Source organism: Cygnus atratus, chromosome 11 (assembly GCF_013377495.2).
Source record: "Cygnus atratus isolate AKBS03 ecotype Queensland, Australia chromosome 11, CAtr_DNAZoo_HiC_assembly, whole genome shotgun sequence".
Classification (NCBI taxonomy): Eukaryota; Metazoa; Chordata; class Aves; order Anseriformes; family Anatidae; genus Cygnus; species Cygnus atratus.
In genome coordinates, this window is record NC_066372.1 from 18,035,029 (window position 1) to 18,056,331 (window position 21,303).

General features: G+C 38.7%; 1 protein-coding gene across 3 annotated transcripts in view; it reads left to right on the forward strand.

The window, feature by feature from the left end:
• Window positions 1-21,303, forward strand: part of LRRC28 (leucine rich repeat containing 28) — a 53,652-nt gene that overhangs the window by 12,491 nt on the left and 19,858 nt on the right. For all 3 annotated transcript variants that reach the window (XR_004779991.2, XM_035554614.1, XM_035554616.2), the window contains one exon: window positions 20,662-20,868. Coding sequence is in view for 2 of the 3 variants with exons in the window: in XM_035554614.1 (XP_035410507.1) it covers window positions 20,662-20,868 (207 nt within the window). In the remaining variant the exon portion in view is untranslated. The remainder of the gene's footprint in view (window positions 1-20,661; window positions 20,869-21,303) is intronic.

Sequence of the window (21,303 nt, forward strand, 5' to 3'; positions counted from 1 at the left end):
AAGCCTGTGAGTTGAGATAAGGACAGTTTATTAAGACAGGGAAAATAATAACAATAACAATAATAATAATAATAATAATAATAGTAATAATGTGTACAAAGTGATGCACAATGCAATTGCTCACCACCCGTTGACCGATGCCCAGCCTATCCCCGAGCAGCCGGCCCCCCCACCCTGGCTAGCCACCCCTATATATTGTTCAGCATGACGTCAGATGGTATGGAATACCCCTTTGGCCAGTTTGGGTCAGCTGTCCTGGGTCTGTCCCCTCCCAGCTCCTGCTGCACCCCCAGCCTGCTCGCTAGCAGGACAGAGCGAGAAGCTGAAAAGTCCTTGGCTTGGTGTAAGCATTGCTCTACAACAATTAAAACATCGGCATGTTATCAGCGCTCTTCTCATCCTAATCCAAAACATAGCACCCTGCCAGCTACTAGGAGGAAAATTAACTCTGTCCTACCTGAAACCAGGACACTTGTCAAAACCTGTGACCATTATTTTACCTCAGACTTAGTCCTGCACAGATACCACACAAGTGGCAGTGAATCCTTTATCACAGCAGAGGATCCAGTTAAGAGAGGCTGATCACTGTTCACCTTGGGTAACCGGCTAGGCCAACTTGCAGCACAGTGATGTCATCCCATAAAAAGCTTACTTGGGAGTTGTTGACCTGTCATTCCTCTCATCTTTCCTTTCCCAGTGCCTGGTGTTCCAAGTACCCTCAGTTTTTGTTGAAACTACCTGGATATTTAAAAAGATGGTGCCCCCTCTTTGTAGCAGCTGATTAAGGATACAACTAAATCTAAACATAAGGATACAACTAAATCTCTTCAATACATCCGTGGAACAGTTGGATGGTAAATGGTGTTCAGACACTTAGGGCACTCTGCTATTGCACTTGATATTTTGAAGAATGGTTTCTTTTGTTGTCATTAGTTGTGAGTAAGAAAAGAAAAACAATGAAGCTAGTAGCATGTGTTGATTTATCTTGTTTTAATGTTTCTGTTCCTCAATTGTGCTGTTAACATTCATTGTTAGTATTTGTTTCTTTATAGAAATTCAGTATAGCTTGAATTTTAAAATATTTGAAACAGGCAATCGTGGGCATCCTTCAGAGCCTAATAAAGGGTGAGTCTGTAGTGCAGGCTACCTTCAATGTGATGGGCACGAAGGTTTTAGTCTTTATGTACCTGTTTTCGTACAGCTTGTTGGAATTGAGTAACTTGAAGACCTCTGTTCTTTCTCAGGTTTGGTCATGTCTGTCCAACTAGTTTGAAGAACTTATTTTGAGAGAGGATGTGGGGGAGAATGACGAAAATACATGCAGGCAGCATGAATGCGTTAGCCTTGGTTTCCTCAAGAAGTCAGACCGCTTGAGACTGATGGGGGAGAAAGGGGTGTGATGAAGCATGGAAACGGTGTTGCTTGGAGATCAGAAAGCACCTTCTATACTGTAGCACTCATGTAGTGTAAATAATAATCCTACCTTTGTGCTCAGCAAACACTACCAAATCAGTGTCACCCGTTGATAACATCGTGCACTTTGGTCTCAGAGCAAGCACCTTGTTGAATTGCATACAACCACCGAAACCATGTGGCTTTCCGCACACGTCTACACAGTGGTGTGAGAATTTTGAAAGATGATGGAGCTGAACTTGTTGAACAGCAAATAGAAAAAAAAGGTCCAGAATAAGCATGTTGAAATAGAAATTCTCCTGAGTGCTTTTTTCATTAAAACGCTGAGCATTTTTTTGCTCTGTGAACTGTAAATCTAGTAGCGTCTGTCTCAAACAATTTATTAATTCTTTTATATGGTGCTTGAATCTGTAACTCTTGAACATCAAGTAAACTTTTGTGAAGCCTTCTACTATGTAACTATAGCACTTAACTCATCTAAATTCTTGAGGACCATTTGGAAATGTGTAATGCCAGAAATCCTTTTTGAAAAGCCTTAGTTGTAGCGTAAATCAGGATTGATGTCATTTCTTATTATAACAGTAACTTAACTTCTGTTGTAGCTTGACTTTTAAAGATTTCTCTGTATTCAGAGAGTTGATGTTTAATTTTAATTTATAATTGTAGTTATTCCTATTTCAATGTGTCTGAAGTAAATTTCTGAACCTTCTGATTTAGAAATGACTTCTTAGTTCCTTTTTTTCCTGACATTTATGAAGTGTATATATGGTATATATTACATATTCAACTCCTTTCATACTTGAGAAATTATATTTATTTTGCCTTTTTCTGTAAGAAGTACTGTATCATTTGCAAAAAAAAAAAAAAATCCAATAAGTTGTACTGGAACAAAGATTATTGAGGAGTCCCAAAGCTACAGTTATCTCAGTTTTGGTGTGGTTCCATTCACACTTGGCTTTACTTTAGCCTCAGAAACTTTTGATGTGAATTGATGGTTCTTCAGGTTTACGTTCTGGTCCTGTAGTTGGTGAATGCATGTTTGAACAACAGATGACTGAAAAGAAGGTGGGTTATATGGGGTTGGACTTAAGTCTTGTGTTTGACAAGGATTAGTCTTTTGATTGCACATTGCTTGACAAACACTTCTCCTTAGAAATGGCAAGTCGTAGCATCTTGTTCTAAGATTTAATTAAAAATGAGGTTATGTTTACTCAGCACATGTTGGAGTTAATTATAGATTTACTAAAATGAAAAGCTTAATGTTTTGCCAAGTCAAGAGCAAAAGCTAAGTAATTAAACAAAGAATAGGGTATGGTTTATGATCCCAGCACATCTTTTGGCAAAATTCCCGTTAAGATGGAAAAAAATACATGTATCAGCGTTGTCTTTATATGGGCTAGACCAAGTTTCCATTTGTGTTTGTTGTGAGGGAACAGCTCTTAAATGCTGCGAGCTGAGTACATTGATCAGGCAAAAATAATAATAAAATGCAGTCAAATAATAACAAATTTTACATAATCTGTGTGATGCTATTTCTTCGATCTGCAGAGTGAAAGTGCAGGTGACAAGGGAGCACTAGCGGTTGTGGCTGCAGGGAGGCACAGATCTCTGCAGGACTCAAATGCAGGTTTAGCAGATGCCCTTTCTTCCCCGTATAAGGAAACGCGTTGCTTCCATTTCAAGCTGACATTTCTGTGTTCTCCTGAGATTTCTGCATATTGCATCCACTTGTTGCCATTTTGCTTTGTTTAGGTTGAATCTGAAGGAAAATTTGTGTGCCTTTGCTATTTTTAAAGTGTAGACTGCAAAAATATTTAGGGGAGGTTAGAAATATATATAGTCCTCATTTCTGTTGAAATTCTTTTTCTTTAAGGCAAATTGTTTTAGAACTGAAGTCGGTTTAAGCCTCATTAAAATACATTTGTAGACTTATAAAACTTCAAAGCATTTGAGAAAGATCCTGTGAAGCTGATAAGGGAGTGTTATCCTCATTTTACAGATGGAAAAACGTGTGTTTAACAGAAGTGATTTGCTCCAGGCCACAGCAGGAGTCAGTGTTAGCCAGAAATAGAACTTGGGTGTTCCCATTCCATTTGTGAAGACCACACCTTTTTGAGGTTGGTTGTATTTAATATTGGAGAGGACTGAGTCTTCCTACCCGTTATTAGGAAATGAGTAATTATCTTTCCATAACTAATAACCCTCTAAGTTAATAGGAAATACAGTGGTAAGATGAGTGCCTTTTTGTAACTGAAACAGCTTGTGTTTCTAGAAGGCTGGAAGAGTTCATGAAGATGAACTTGGAAAAATACTACTTAAATACAATACCATTTTCTCTTGGGTAGGTAACTTCAGGGGTAATGATAGGAAGGCTTCAGTCACTATTAAAATTATAAATTTTATAAATAAACTATAATTGTTGATTACTGCTCTGCCTGTTTAGAAAGTAACTCTAGGAGTGTTATGTTAGTTGATAATTGCGAAGCAAAACAGACTTAGCAATATGCTTTGCTAGCTGGGGGCACCAGAAGCTTTGAGATGTGAGAACTGCATGTTCGTTTTTCTTTTTTTTAAGTCACCATAAAGTACAATATCTGTATTTACTATTCATACCAGTATTTCACTGGTAAAGACTTATTGAACACTTGGCTTAGTAATTCTGAATAAAGCTCAATATAAGGTATTTCAGTAAATCTTAATTAAGAAGTTATGTTTACATGCCTTTCCCTACCTCCCTTTTCACAGTAGATTTCCACTGATCAGGGCTACAGCATGCCAATAATGCTATTCTTTTTCTGGACCTGACATGAAAATATGTAGTCTAACTCACTTTTTAAACTTGTTTTCCATATTTTCATTTAGAACCTTCAAAATGAGGGGGTGGAAGAAAGAATACATCTGTGGGTTTGTTTTTTTTCCTCCTATATTTCCATTCTGCTTTTATTACTGTCTTTGATTAGGATATGTTGCTTTGATACATATTAAAGCTCATTTTTTAATAATGATTGGGACTTTAAAAGCGAAGGCACAAACTGATGCAGACCCTGTTCTTTTTTCAGAGTTGGCATAACCTTAGTCCACTCTGCTTTCCTAATTTAGTAACACGTATAAAAATATGCACGACGGGACAGGTTTGGTACGCCAGGCACCAATCCAGGAGTGTGGTGTTTTTAAGTAAATGGACTTGTGGGGATTTGAGGAAAACATAGATTAGGTTACATGAGCTTTGCACTTTGTAAGTCTGTGACTATTTAAAGGAGCATGGGCTCCTAAATAAAAATCTCTCTCAGTTCTTATCATAATATATTGTTTATGCTGAAGCACATGATGTCTTAATTTTTTATTTAAAACAAAAATTTTTCTTAGCACAAATTGTTTTATACGATGAACTAAATCCAGCAATGGTCTATTAAACAGAGCATATATTTTACCAGTCAGTTTACCAACTGAAATTAACACTGACTGTTATGTTCAACAAGAAAAACACTTTATTTAACTAAATCAATGTAAAACTTAGCAACACTTGCCTGTTACTACGGTTTTAACATCAGAATTAGTAAGGTTTCAGTATTTATGCTGTATTAATGTAGAAGTGCAACAAAAATACCCAGTTATGTCTTAAAGATACTCTCTGGTTTTCCAGGAGGAAAAGATTTTGACATATTTTGATTTTGCTGGCTACCATACAGCTCTGTCTTGACAACCCATAAGAAAGATTTTTTTTTAATAAAAAATTCTGCTAGGAAATGATAGAAGAGAATCATCTCTGAAGAGCTGAGAACAAAATGGCCATGTGGATGGTTACTGACTGTTGTTGGGCTTGGTGACCTAAATAGAGGTGACCAAAGCACAGGGTAGGGTATTGTACCAGTGGTGTTCCTTAACAGATTAGCTTTCATGCATGTCCAAACACAGTGGTGCCTATTTAATTAAAGGATGTTGGTGGTGTGAGATTTTGTAACAGAGTCTGCATTGCTCAAACATTTGGTTTGGTTTAAATTCTCAGGAGGACTACTAGTACTTCTGAGTGCTTTAAATTTATGGGGAGGGAAGTGAAGACAGATTAAAAAAAAATCCATTAAATTCTTGGAAATTTTTATTAACTGAACTTTTTCTGTATACCCTAACCTGTGTAGTGTCAAAATGAGTCATCTGTACATACTGACCTGTTCACTATTCTCTATTTGTCTGCTTGCCCCTTCTTAGGTATTTTTTTGATACTTCTGTGCCACTTCCCTTCATTGAGGGTCTTCTGAAAGCCTCTCTGTTAGTATTACACAATGTTTTTTAGTACACTGTGAAAGGTTTATAATGTTGCTGGATGCTGGTAGCAAAAACAGTAGTATAAACATACGGTCAGATAAATTCTAGAGCTATATTTTCAGTTTTAAATGTTGTTCTAACATAGATTATTTTTTGTGTTCCAACTCTTCTTCTAGATAGGCTTGTATTGGGTGTACTGGAACTGAAATATTTCTTGTAACTGCATCAGAAATGACGTTAAGAAATGAGAAAAAAATACCCAAAACATCTCCTTCAACAATGGCCTGTGGTATTGCTTATTATGGTGTTGCACAGCAGGTTGTCAGAAATGCATGTGCTAAGTGTGTATGTGTTGTAATTCATTAATCAGGAAACTAATAGGAAACAGTTGGAAGAAGCCATCACTGTAACATTTAAATCGTGTGTTCAAATATTGCTTTGTGTACGGGTGTTATTGGGCTAGCAAACTTAACTTAACGCTTGCTATTGTCATTGAGCTAAAATACTGGAAAAAACATTTGGAAATGAAGCTATTTTAATGGCCATGTTGTATTTAGTTATAAGAAAAAAATAAATTTTGGTGTGGCTCAGTTCATTTCCAAATACCTGCAGCTTTATGAAACACAGATCTTAAAACAGCTGTGGTCACTTCATGTCTGGAAGAATGAAAAATGATCAAGGACAAATTGAAATTGGTGTCATGGTTTCATGTCAATAACTTGAAGGTTTAAATCCTATTGAGGTAAAAGCATAGAGACCAAGGTTCTATCAAGCATCAGGGTTTTCTAATACTAGTTTTCCAATATATAAAAGTTGCTCAAAATGTACAACTCTACCAATCTCAACTTTTTTCTTTTTTGCATATTTTAGCAAGATAATTTGTGTTCAGTCACACCTTTTTCTTAGGTGTGAAAAAAAAATTACATTTTTTTGATGATCCTTTTATTTGGAATATCTCTGTCAGTTTGAGTTTGACTATTTAAGAGATGAAGAGCGTGCATATGCAATTGCTGAGCTTGTAAATAGATTTGTGAGTGTCTGAGAGAAGGGTGCAGTATCTCACAATTTCAGAGCATGTTAATTACATTTAAATTCTTCATCTGATACGGGCAGAGGATGATTGACCTGTAAGGGTTCCCGCTTCATCTGATAATTCGTAACGGTCACAAATCTTAATGAAAGTTTTGGTCTCATCACATCTCTGGAAAGAGACATCTCTCAAAATGACACCATTCGATTCCTAATCATTAAAATTTTTTATTATATTCCTGGTAGAGCAAACGTGTCTTTAAAAGATAAGAATATATTAGTACAAGACTTCCTGTGACTTGATGTTGTCCAGTTTATCATCAATTTTCATTTACAGTGAAGCATCAAAATCTCGTGTTTGTGTATGTTTTCATAGACCTAGAAAAGTCCATTGGTTGCCATTTGTTAGTTACTATTTCACTTGAGGTCCTTTTGCGAAGGATCATGCATCAGACTTGCAGAATCTGGCCCCACCAGTCCCATGCTTCCCCTCTGCCAAACGGTTCCTTTCCATCTCTGAAAAGCAGTTAGTAAGAAACGTGGTGAGGTGTAGGTGAAATCAGGACGGAGGAGAGGAGAGCCAACCTAATTATTACCAGTGGTGCTCCCAAGCCTGTTGTGCTTCTGGCTTTGCAGCACTCCACTTGTGAAAATCAAAGTCTTTGCAGGAACACGTATGTTTTCTAAGCTTTGGGCCATGGGCTTCCCCCCCCGTAGCCGCCCCCCTCAAGGGCTTTTAGGTAGTAGCTGAAAGAATAGTGCCAAGATAAAGGAGTCTGAATGCTGCTTGTAACATTGAGGTACTTGGACGATGCGTGCATTCCTGAGAGTATGGGAGCAGATTTAGCTGGATCCTCTGTTGTTAGGAGATTTGGTTCTGCCTCTTGAATCCTGGCTCGCCTTCTGTTCAGCAGTCGCTGGGTTCTCAAGTCACTGTAAGCCTTGTTTCTCCAGGGGTTTTCCTCCTGTCTGTTGGGGGTGGGCTGGGGTTTTGAAGATGTTGAGAGTGCTTTACCTAATTGTGACAAGCACTGATTTAAAGTTTAAAACTTTATGAAGATGTCAGATCTTACAAATAACTGTAGAAATACAGTAGTTATGTTGCATGTTCTTAGGCCTTTTGATTAAATAAGTCTCAAGTAGAATTCATTTATACACATTTCACTAAACAAAATCCCATTGTATTCTTTTAGTAAACTGATTGCTCAGTAAACTGTTAAAATACAGATTAAGAATGTCACATCCATGTAACCTCCAAACTTTAAAAACAGTCTGTCAGTCACACAGCATATGCAAAATATTAAATGGAGAAGAATTTAAAATGAAATCCTGATTTTAATACACGAGTTGAGGTGTCTTTAGGTGGTAATGAAATCCATAATAGGTCAATATGGAAATGCTACTCTGACGTTCAAGTAGTTCATTCAGTGATGTACTAAGTCGTCTATCAAACATCTGACAGAAGAAATGACAACGTGAATGTCTAGGGTACATGAAAAGAGAATCCTGATGGAATTAATCTACCTTGCTCTACTCTCCACTGTTACCATTGCTGGACCTGCCACTTAAGAACAGAGGACTTCTGGAAGTCTCTTGACCTTTGAGTATGCTCCCAATGACATGCTGAGCTGGAGGCCACAAGGCGAAAGTGGGAAGTTTTATGCAGCAGTATATAACTTTACAGAACATTAAGTTGTCATTGCTGCTTTGATCAGTGATACAGTATAGTTCGATAAAACTCAGATAAGGGGCTTCAGGCTGTACCATCAAAACAATGCATTCTGTTCCTTTTAGTTTGGAAAATGTGTTTCTACAGTCTCTTAAAAAGTAGAATGTGCTTGTGATAACTGATTAGACCTGGCACACAGACCTAAATAATGAAGGTCAAATAAAATTATTTGGGTTTTTGTGTTTTGATTGTTTAAAAGCTTAGATTCAAGTTTTATGGAGAGGACTTACTGTGACGCAGCTATATAGAGCAGGAAAAAAGCTTTGAAAGTGGTCGAGCTTACATTTGAATTCAGTATTTATTCCATTTGTGGCATTTGTTTTGCATGAGGTTATTGACTATGTAACAGAGGAGGTGCAGTGGAGGTTGTCTGGTTGGCTTTGGTCAGTTTTACTCCAGTGAAGTTGAATCCAAGATGTAGAAAAAGCAGGCAACCAAGAATTAAATGTTGTAGGTATGTAATTCTGTTGCACTCTTGCACTGAGTGTTTGAAGGTATTTTGTATATAAATGAATTTGGAAATCCATTAAAAACTATCAAAACTAATATTCCTAGTTCTTTGAATTTCATGCAGTACCTGTGTGGACCCCAAAGCTCTACAGATCATTATTGCAATGATAGCTCTGGTACATCCTTTTCCATCCCCCAAATTTTTGGTGGCATCTCTGATATTTTTCCTAACTGAGGAGATATGAGGCTTCATTGCTAGGCTGGCTCGCTTCCTGTACAGTTGTCTCCAGTGCTGTGGAAAATTAATGTAGTCACCATGGAGTATTATGATAGAGTGCTTGGATCTGTCTTAAGATGTTGTGGGGTCTGTTATTTGTTTTTGTGCTTGTGTTAAATAAAAAAACAAAAAGTAATTGTTAGGATTTCTCAAATTAATTCTTGCATAAAGATAAAAAAAAAAAATTATAATGTGTAAGTTACTGTAATTTTTTTAAGTTATCATTTCCCTCCCTTTGAAACTTCTTCCCTCAGCATGCTGAATCTATGACAATACAGCTTCTATGGAATTTGATAAAAGGTTTTTTCCATGTTATGGCTGGCCACAGTCATGCTCAGAGCAGCAGACCTTAAGGCTAGCGTGAGCTGGGTTCTCCTTCTCGCACAACGCGTGCATTAGCCTGCCTTTATTTTGTGAGGGGAAGAATAAGAGACTTAATGGAAGTATTTCCTGTTTGAGTGACTGTTACTGGAAAAATTGCTTATTATTGAGAGTCAACGTATTCCAAGAAGTTAATCTGGAGGTGAGCGATCAAGTTGAGCCTAATACCAGGCTAACTTCCTAAGTAAAGGAATTTCAGAAGTTGATTTGTAACTCATGTCAGCACTAAATTCTTCTGCTGATGACTCTGATACTGAAGATCTGACTTTATTGATTGCCTGGTTGAAGACATATGTGATGTATATGAAGTTCCCTTCAGAAACTTCATAACAGATGCTCTTAAAAATACTTTTAAGAGTCTGCCTTTTTAGATCTGTTCAGTGAAGCTGTATTTAAAGGGGTTTTTAAGGTGCTCAGGGCCTGTCATAAACATTTGCCAATAGCCATTCATAGGGGTGAAGACAGATGTGTACTGACAAGGCTGAGACTTAACCTCCAAGATTTTGAGAGCTGGATGTATGCTGAGAAGGATGCTTCAATGGTGTGTGTGTGTTTCTGTAGAAAGAAAACTTCTTTAATGCACACGATATGCTCAATGGCATTTAGTCAGGCTTTTAGAGAACTTCAGATTTGAACAGATACTGAACTGTGGGTCGTCTTCCTCTGAATTTTTTCATTACTTCGTAAGTGTAAGAAAAAGGATATGGTAACAGTAACCGATGGGCAAAGTGCAGGTTGACAGGAGAAATTCCATATTGCGTTCAGTGTACAGCATTGCCAGAGGGCTCCAACTTGGTTTTGCTGCTCTGACCTACTGCAGGAGGGTCCGAAGCAAAGGCCAAGTGAGCCGTACAAGCATACCCGGCTTTTCAGTAGGGTTATGCCCATGCTTAATGTCAACGTGGTTTATAAATAAGTGGTGAAAAAGCTGCACTTCGTTGTATCCTTCACCACCGTAAGAAGATGAGTGAAAGTTCAAACAGCGTGCATCTGCTGTGACAGCACATGGCTGAGGCTTGCTCACAAAATTCAGTAGCTGTTAGTTCACAGACCCTATTCAGCTATTTAGTTAACGGGTAATTTTCAGAAAATGAAATCGTCGCAGTCATTTGCTACTCACATTTCATGTAAAACCTCTTACTAATTTGAAAGAAATTGAGATGACATTGTAAGAAGTAAACATTTGTGACTTAAAAATAAGCTCTCAACCCTAGTTTTAGTCGTTTTTGTAGGGTTGGATGCTGAAAGTATAAAGACTTAAGTCTAAAGGGGAAAAAATTTCAAGTTGTCTATGGATGTAGTTTTCCCTTTGATTCTGGTTTTCTTTCTTTTACGTTACTTAGCTTAGGGACAGTGATGAGCTATATTAACGGGTAGTTGATTTTATGTGTGCATTAAGCAAATGCAATTCACCGGTAGGCCATGGGTGGTCAGGGAAGTCTGGAGAAAAAAGCCATTCAGTCTTTGGAAGTGAACAAACCAAATTGTTAGCGCTGTGCAATAGAAGAACTTTAGCGTGTATCCATTTTCATTTTGATCTTGCTGGCCAATGTCATATACGTAACATTGTGAGAAGTTAAATGAAAATACTACTTATTATCTTTGTTGTTATTCAGCTAGTCTGTTAAATAAATGGAGGCAAAATAAAATGCGTCATGTAAGGGCATCAGTGGTAAATGGGAAAAGCCTTTAAAGAGAATGCGTATAACTGGAGGTATGACATGAGGTTAACTTTCCTGTGGTTCATGTCACACGTGCAGAGTTTGATACCTGTATTTCTGTTAACTTAATTTTATTGCCCTAGTATTTAAAATAAAGAGCCATGTTTAACTTAGCATTGTCCTAACCTGCATTACGTTGCCATCCTTTATGGAAGGCTTTTATACAGAACAACTGCAAGTATACTCTGGTTGGTAATTATTTAATGTTTGAGAGCTTTATAGACTAGGACTGCTTATTTGTGTAGCTAAGGTAGTGCAGTTGGGAATGACTGAGCGTGGGGTTATTTGGAGTGTAATTGCAAGCCTTGTCTATTTTGTGCTGCTGTGCAACGCCTAGCAGTACGAGCTTTCACTGATTAAAATAAGGCTTGCAATTTCTCTCATCATTTTGAAAATCAGAACATGTCTTTGTGTTTGAAATCAGATGTCTTATTTGGTACCTGTCCTAGTTAGAAACTGTTAGTAGTGAGTCCGTACCGTTTTCCCTGTAGCAGCTCTCCTGCCTGCACATGTCAGCCAGTCTGCAAGGTGGCCTCAGAGCTGGGAGGAGCAGGAGAAGCTGCCGCCAGACAAGGGCTTCAGGATCCAGAGTTCTCCTGTAAGAAAGTTGCACCTCTATGACAGCAGGACTTCCCTGTGGATGTTCAGCCAGTCCCTCTCCTATAATGACTGTTGCAATTTGCAGTAAGTGCTCTCTTGTTGAAGTTTCTGCTGTGAAGTGGACTAGAAGAACTCTGGTTTGCATGGGACTTGAGTTGAGACAATCCCATCCACTACTATTCCTTTGGAAAACAAACTTGGTGACTTCTCTGCTGTAATAGTGGTTACAAACTGAAGAACTTCCTTTGATTCTTTTCCTTTCCCTCTTCCCAGTCAAACTTGTGGTTCGTTTTTCGTTGTTATGGAGACTAAGGTTTACCTTTGGGGAAGAGGCTGCTTTGGCATCTCCCAAGAGTAAGATAAAGGAGTGGGCTTAATTTGGTTTGATACAGCGTGATAGTTTTCCACTGAAAGATGAAAATCTAACCTGGACCTATTGCTTTTGTTATGCATTTAGCTGTTTCCTGGAGGGGGTGGTGAAAAACCACAACCTTAGGAAAAGGAAAGATGTCTGTGTTCAGATGGTTGGAAACGGATGATAGCAACGGTCACAACAGATAGGTCTTTGTTTGGATTATTTAGACACTGAAGTAGTAACGGGTCAGGATCTTCTATACTCTTGTCAGAGACGCCAGTCTTGAAGTTCTTCCTCTGAAGGAGAAAAACGGAAAAAGCTGTCATGGAATTTATGGCTAGGACTGGTCCGTCTCTGTGGCTTCCTGAACTATCCTTAATCTCTCTCCTTAATCTCTCCTTAGGATGCTCATTTGGTTTGCCTTGTCTTTAGGTGATTAGTGGTTTGTTGTACATAATCAAAGCATGTTACTGAAGTAGCCGTCTCTATCTGGACAGCATCTCAGTTGAAATCATTAGCTCTTCATTTTATTCACTAAGTCCTTCTGGAAAGCATTTCTTCCCTCTTTCAGTGTGTTGACCTTAGTACACGGTGAGTTGTAGATGATATGCACCAATAAAGATAAGGCAGAAACAAAACAAGAGAAGCATAACAGATCTTATGCTTTATTCATAGCAAATTTGTTTATGTTCATACCACCAGGAACACCCAGGGAAAGGTAAACAGCTGTTCTTCAAAGGGAAGACAATGGCAAAAAAAAAATCACTTCCTAAATGGGACTTTTTTTCGTAAGGAGCTAGCAGAATTTTTCATGTAGTATACTTGACCAGGTATTATTCTCTTGTTGCTCTGTGTCAGCTCCTCTATCCAAAATTTGGGAAAAAAAGTTAGTAAAATAATTTTGCATTTCTTACTTGTTTGTGTAAGAGCAGTACTTTGCTGTGGGGTAGTAAAGTACTAGGTAGAGTACACTAGCACAAAATAGGGTGTTTTCTGAGGAAAAAAAGGGCAAGCCGATCATTTCATGACCTTGAGTTACCTTTGTGCATAAACAACTTTTTTTTCTTACTCCTGTTATTTTGGATGGCTTGTTACTCATTGCTCTAAACCTTTTTCCTTCCTTATCCCTCTTGCCCTGTGACCATCCTTTTCCGCTCTTCTCACATATGTTAATTTCTGGTAACTTTATTGTCTGATTAACTTACTGAGACTATCAAATTATGAAATAAAACAGAATTCCTAACCTGCTTGCAACCTTGCATAAATCGAAGTTTAAGAATAACAGTTCAAAAATATTATCTTACATAAGGAGACTTGGCGAGGCATCTGTTTTAAAGAATTTGAGCGAATGCGTAGACCTCACTCTGGTAGCTGCTTCCGTTGGCATCGTGCTGAATCCTAACAGTATGTCTCCTCTAGTCATTTACTGCCTCAGAAGATTTGTCTTTGCTGGAGAATTGATTCACTTGTGTGGGTGATTTCCCGCAGAGGTTCACAGAGACCTGTGTAGGCTTAGGTGCGATGCCTGCATGTTGAGGGAGATGCAGGAGGCAGTCCGATAACCACCCTGGAGCTGGGCGCCCTGCCTGCTGCTGCAGGGATGATGCTGAGGAGAGGTTGTGAAATAGAGAAGGTGGCCAGTTGAAGTTTAATTGTGGTAAAAGGTGGGGACCTTTCGAATGGTTTGACTGAAAGACACCCTCGTGCTTCATGTTTCTTTTCAGCCATTTTGCGGAATGGAAGTTAATGTTTTGTGAGGTTGGACTGTGGAATGCCACTCTTCCCACCTTTGCTTGTGAACAAAGGTACACGATAAGGTTCAGCACTAAATCGGCATTTACTGTGACATTTAGCAGTGACGTTTTGGATAAGAGATGCTATGTGGGTACGTTCAAAGTACATATTTGTTGCTTGGTTTTGAGTTGTCTGGTGCTGAAATGTTTTTGAGGATGTCAATATTGTTTATGGCTGAGGTAGGTGAGACTGACAATTGGGCACATCTTTGAGATGTTAATGACTATCTTCGTTCACAAAGACAATCCTGCCCCAGAAAATCTTTCCTTCTTTCCAGTCGGGATGTTTGTGTGAAATGGGACTAAGTTTTTCCTAAAAGTGATGGATTTCAGCTTGATCAGCTGGGATAGAGGCTCTTTGCCATATAATTTTTATGGATTTTAACACATATTCAGCACCTTGTTTAAAAGACAGGTTATTCATGAAATAGTTGCAGCACTATCCCAACACATCTTCCAGTTGCTCTTTGTTTTGTTTTTTAAACTACAGAGCAAATAGTCTGCATCAGTAACAGACAGGAAGAATTCAGGTTCAGGTTTGTTAGGCATGAGGAAACAACACTTCTCACACTTCGCAAGCTCTCACTAACGATACACTAAAAGCTCTTCATACAGCAGTGTCAAAATGTATACATGATTATTTTTGCTTCCCCCTGTCTCTATCTTTAATGATCCCAATTTTCAGTTATGGTCAAACTTCCTTGTTTGAAGATGGCACAGGTCTATCGTAAGCACCAATTAGTGCAAGAGGATTTCATTTTTATAGGCCGTGAAATGTGAGCTACTTAGTCGGACAGTTAATGTAATATATAATAGTCTATTTAATTTGGTTTAACCATCTTAAAAACTATTTAAGTTCTCCTGAGACATCCCAGAGTAGATCTAAAATACCCTTTCCCTCAAGCTCTTAGTAATCTAAACTTAAACTTGTGTTTCCTGTCCAATACAGTTTTAAACTGATAATAGAAACACATTTAAAATTAACAGGCATGCATAGAGACTTGCATTTTTTTCAGATGGAACTGGTAATAACCTTTGAAAGTATGGAAGGCTTCAGACATCTTTCACTCACCATCGTATGGTCTGATAGGAAAATGCATCTTGCATTGAGGTTCATGAAAGGTGATGAAAATCAGATTTTTTTTTGGTAAGAAGGATGGTAGCCACTCTTAGCACGTCATATTTCTTTTCTGAGACAATCCACCGCTTTGTTTGGAACCCAGGACAGAAAGGGATCACTGCGTGCATGAAATCCAGTGCTTTGTTTGCAGCCAGTCCTCCCTGTGCTCCATTCTGTAAGGATTTGTAAGAATTCATCCCCCAGGGTACCAAAAGCTGGAAAAAAAATGACTGACCGTATATAGTGAAGACTTTTATACAGGGCACTGCAGCCGTGGAACAGCAGCGTGCTGCTGGGGCTGCAGAGCGGGTGGCAGACGAGAGAGGATCACCTCATGCTAGGCTCCTTTGTAGCAGCATGCCAGATGGAAATGTTCATATGGTAATAGCAAGGCCATGGATGCTAACAGTGCAAAAGTGTATTAATGTAGTTCCTTGCTCCTAAGAAAATGCTGGCTATATCTAGAAAGTGTCAGACTTATATTCGCTGCTGGCTCATGACCCTTATGTGGTGAACCAGTGTACCCAGTCCCTCTCTTCTCTCGCTGTTTGAAGCAGGTATTTTTTGTTCCATCTCAGTCACTGAAGTTAAATGTCCTTGCTTTTCTTTCTGAATGGTAATTTGATTATCTGTCATGTTAGCAATGCTTAAAATGTTTGTCATCACCAAGCAAAACCTAACTATTACTTATCAAGGCAGAAAATGGATTTTTTAAACAAAGTAGCTCCTCAAGGAGCACCACCACTGGTAATATTTCTCCATCCTAATCATTTGCTATGAGATATGATAGCCATGTGCTAACTAAGAAAATTCGTCAGAGAAAGATAAGCCAGAATACCTTGATTTACATTTGAAAAGATCTGCGTTGCATTTTCATTCTGCTTCCTGCTCGTGTTCCCAGCACTGGTTACTCCTGGTTGCTCTTTGCCCTTACAGTAAGATGCTGACGAGCACCAAGTTATGTTAACAGGGCTTCCTTGAACACACGTTCTATGTTTGTTCTCCAGCCGTAGGCTACTGTCCCAGAAAATGTCTTATTCATTAAGAATACTCGTTCCTGAGCTTGCAGTTTTGATATATAACCCATTTTTTCAGTTTTTAGTGGTGGAAATTTTGTGAGCAGCTTCATTTCATTTTAGCAATGGATGTGGTAATTTCCAGTACTTTGTCCTTGTTCCCATGAGGTATGCTGTCTCTGTCCTCATACAAAGCATTATTCTTATAGGAAAAAGATGATGCAAAAAGCTAATTTAATATTGGGTCTGTTCTCCTAATTTCTACCCCTTGTTGACACCAGTTCTTGGTTTCTTGCTCTGCTGTTCTTATTGAGAAACCTTTCGTTTGTTCTTAATTTTCTCTGTGAGTTCCCATTTTCCTGGTCTCCTGGCAGTTTTCATTTAATCTCTGCAGTCTGACCTCTAAGTGGCAGCTCTTTGCTGATGAGTCCCTTTTTCCATTCCTTGTAGGTTCTCTGCTTTCTCTTAATATCCTGCTTTGAGGTGCATACTCATGCAGGTAGGTCTGTAGCCCTTTCCTCTCCCCTTTTTTCCTTTACTTGGATTGAAAGGCTCGGATAGTGTTTGATTTAAAGTAAATCCTTGCCTTCCATTCACTCCGATACAATTGTGTATGTGTTTCATATATCTTTGAATGAAGTTTTGGGTTATGGCCCATCAGGGAGAGGTGGGACTGCTCTTGAAACGTAAAGAAAACTTAGTTATTTTTGAGTTATGCAGCTGGTGAGGCGTATACCCTCAGAAGGTTAAAGAAGTTTGAATTGCCTTTGGCAATTATTCTATGTTGTATAATCTGGCTACTTCCAGATGGACTTTTTTTCTTTGGATGAAACCCTGGGAATTAATATTAAAAACTGGCATTTGAGCCACCTGAATCAGTTGTTTGTTTGTTTTTTGTTTTGCCAGATATGGTAATATAGATACAGTCCATTTTGGTAGAAGGTCAATAATTTTTGAAACTTCCTACAATTCCTTGAAGTATTCACTTGGGGGGAAGTGTGCTGATGTTTCTTCACTCCCTGTATTGAGAGACAAACCCATTTGGCAGCTTTTCTTTTGGAAATGCAAACACACAGGAGGACAGTTCGCTTGTCCCTTTCTCCAGGCTGTTGCAGTGAACGCAAGGGCTGCTTTTCAGAGCTGAAGTTATCACTTCTAAGTCCTCCTATTATCAAGGATAAAAAGTGGAATTAATTACAGGAGTGCTGGAAGTTCTGGAATACAGTCTGAAGTATTCGTATGTACGTTGGTGTCGCTGAAATCACGTTCAGAAGGCTGTAGGCAGGACGTTGGCTATAAGCCTGCGCACAAGTTGCTGTGAGGTAAGGCAGTATGTGAATTTACAGGCTGTCAGCTACTTGGTGTAGAAGTACCCCACGAGCACATTTGTACCAGATGGCCAAGCCACAGAATTGCCCAACTGTGTGTGAAGGCAGCAGTGTGTGCAGATGGACACAGCTGAAACACTCGGGTCCAAGAATCGGCGCTTGGGCTCAGCCTGCCTCCACGTGTCTGCCTCGCTCTGGGTTAGGAGTTGAGCAGAGATACAGAGAGTTTGAGCCTGATGTCAAAAGGGGGCTCAGCTCACTGCCTTGTTGGTTTGGATAGTCGTCAAGTTAATACTAGAGCTAATATCAATTTCTAAATTACACACTTACGGACTTCACTTAAATGTAATTGCAACTCCTGCATGTGGTTTAATGGCGATGTATAATGCTTGTCTCTTTCTTATCCATTTAAAAAACCCATCTCTGAATAACAGTCCTTTCCCTGGTGGCTCTTGTTATTCAGGTATAGCTTTTTTCTGAGTCTACCTAAACTTTCCAAAGCCCACCCCTCATAGATGTCTTGGTGCTTGATGAGGTGATGGCAAGAGAGGTTTGTAGGCCTTTCACCCTTTGTCAGGTAAAGCATCCTTCAGTATTTCTTGAGAGATTTTTAAAGTATAAATAATAGTGTTTAGTTACTAAAAGCTTGAAAAGCTTATTAATGGACTGTTTATATTTTGTGTTATTCGCTTTATTGTTTTCCTTTGCTTTAATGAGATGGAAACTAATTTAGTGTCATTAAGTAAGTATCTGAGCATGTTCCTCCAAATGAGCTTTCAGTGCTATGGTGGGAGACGAGGGAGTTGGGTCTTTAATCTGATGGCACTTTAAGTGGTTTGGTTTACTTTTTAACTTCATCAGGGGTTGGTGGGTGTTTTTCTAACATATGGCACTACGTGTTGAAAGTGGATGTTTACATCTGGTCTGCATTGGAAGATTAAGGTAGAGAGGATGAAGTTTTGGACAAGTATGTATTTTTTGGATGAAGGATAAAGTGAGAATACTTTTATTTCCTCTTAGATTTGAAACATATCATTCTAGCAATGCCTTTGAAACTCTGCCAGCTTTGCCAACCGTAACGTTTATGGGATTTTGGACCTAAACTGAATTAGAAAACTGTTTTTAGTGGCAGAGAAAAAGGTTAGTGTATGAAAATAGCTAGGCCTATTATTGACTGCATGTGGTCAGTGGTTTGGCTGGATGTAGGTGGCTCTCTTCCTGTCACTGCTTTAAAGCATATGGCTTTGTTTGTGATGAATATAAAATGCTCTAAAAACTAGACTGGCATACTGCAGTTCTTTTGCACCGTAGTTGTTTGCTGTTTAGAAGTGCTTGTCTTGCTTTTGCCATTCATTTTCACTTTTGTAATAAAGAAAATTTTTCATAAAGCTTATGATTGCTGTTAACGTAGAAACTAAGAGGTTTGAAAAGTGTGGTAGTTATGTATAGCTGCTGCTTCTGTCCCTATTTCATAAAAGGATGCGTGTACTGTGTTGTTGATTCGTTATTCTAGTTAATGCTACGATCAGTTGTGGTGTGTAGCAGCTCCTTTTAAATGCACACACCAACTTTAATTATTATTTTTCTGAAAATCTCTAATAATTACATTATAATTTCCCTTTTTTTGTGTTTCCATTCCATAAAGTAACATTTACAGAAACTTCTCCCACAGTCAACTTCAGATATGCCATTTCTCTTTTTCCCGTTGCGTAAAAGACAAATAAACCTGAAAATATACCTTGAAAATAACCTAGCATTTGGTTGACTTCTTAGGGTGTACTATCCAAGATGCTCAGGGATGCTACCAGAGCTCAGGGAGCAGTGGATTTTCTAGCTCTTGATGTGGAGGGAGCTTAAGGGCACAGTAGGTTCTGTTTAGCTTTAACTTAAATAGTGTTGCCCTGTTTAGTACCTTAAAATGAGTAAAATTGGTGATAGATCTGTAAATTGTGCAGATTGCATAGACTGTGGGTTGTGTAGATTACCTGGTGTTTCCAATCTAGCTAATTCTGGGGCACTGTGTTAAGCAGCTATCAGTTGGAAGAGCTGGCTTCATTCAGCTGAGGGCAAAGTCACTTGGATCCTGCAGGGTGCTGAGTTGCCAGGAGGATGGGGGGCACTGAGAGCTCCCCGAGTCGGCTCCTTTGCTGGGAAGTAGGGACAAACTAAGCCAAACTGCTTAGCATTAACCCGTGTTTGGGGAAAATAATTTATAGAGATATAGATATATCTAATTTATACAGTAATTGTAAGAGATAATGAGAGCTAACGTGTAGAGCTTCTTAATATCTTTGTCAGTCGGTCCTTAAAGAAAGGCATCCTGGTCCCAAAGGCCAGATGCAAGGAAATCACCCTTTGCACAAGGGAGGCTGCTTGTTCGATCGCATCTTGCTGACTTGGAAGAACATCACTTGTTACCTGCAGAAAAAGTTGTACAATGCTATTTAAAATGCAAAATGGGCTTCTGCTCTTAAAATTGCAAATGTTAACCAGATTCTTAAAAGGTTAAGAGAAAATCTCTAGAAGCTGTAGTTATTGCAACTATAGTTGATAGTTTACTGTAATAGATTATAACGTGACCTGACATAATTTACAGTTTATGAAGAAGTCTCTTTCCTAAATTAAGCTAGATCTTCTGACTTGTATCATGAAGACAGCTGTTGTTCCTAAGCATGCTTGGTGAAGGGCTGTCACTTACAGATGCATGCTTATCACTTCCTGCTTAGTCTCGCTGCGAGAGAATCTTGAGTAAGGTGTATATCAGAGTTGCATCCTCAAATGTTAAAAATGTATATGTTGAATTTGGGGTCATGCAAAATACTCTCAGTAACAGCAAGCTATGTAGTGTGATTATTTTACCATTTTTTTTCCTGCTTATTTTGATTTAGACCTAGGGAACTGCTTGATGTTGTTCATAGTAATTAACGCAGTTCAGCAATGCACTGTGAGTGTGTACATAAATATACTGCCTAACTGAGAACTGTTGCCTGTCAAAAAGATTTGAAATAAGATGGTGACGGAGATAATGAGTATCAGTTCAGAATGGATTGATAGAATAGTATCTTAAGAGAGAAACAGGACAGCTAACTGCTGACCTTTGTTTCTGATTTAAGTGAGTTTTTTGTCTGCTCTTGTTTATGAAAATAGTTGTATTAACGTATGTCAATGCTTCCTTTTTGATTGTAGAGGTTGGAGACCTGAGGGAGCTGCAAACGCTGGACATCTCAACCAATCGTTTGATAACCTTACCGGAAAGGCTGCATATGTGCCTTTCGCTGCAGTACTTGACTGCAGACCGCAACCACCTGTGGTATGTTCCGCGCCACCTGTGCCAGCTACCAAGCCTCAACGAGCTTTCCATGGCTGGAAACCGCCTTGCATTTCTGCCCCTTGGTGAGTCACTGCCTTTGCTGAGCTGGGGTGTTGATCACAGAAGAGGCAGGGAAACAAGTTTGCCTTCCCCAAAAAAACATAGCAACAAATTTTCATCCATGCTGGCCCCTACCAACTCTGTTTATGGAGCTGTTACAGTGATCACATTGTAGGAAAATAATGTTAATACATGAAAAAAAAAAAAAAATAAAAAAATAAAGGTTGAGGTTTCATGTCTGTTTTAAAGCCATATATCAAATATCAAATTTGCTTTATTTTTAGCTAACTGAGGGGGAAAAAAGTTTAAATGATGTCGTGTTTAAATATAGCACTATGTAATCTGAGTGCCACCACTTTGGGTAATGACCTGTTTCAGTCTGCTGGATCTGATGGTTTAACTAAGATTCTTCAGCTGGGGTTTGGAACTTGCTGCGGAGTCACAGTAAATCCATAGAA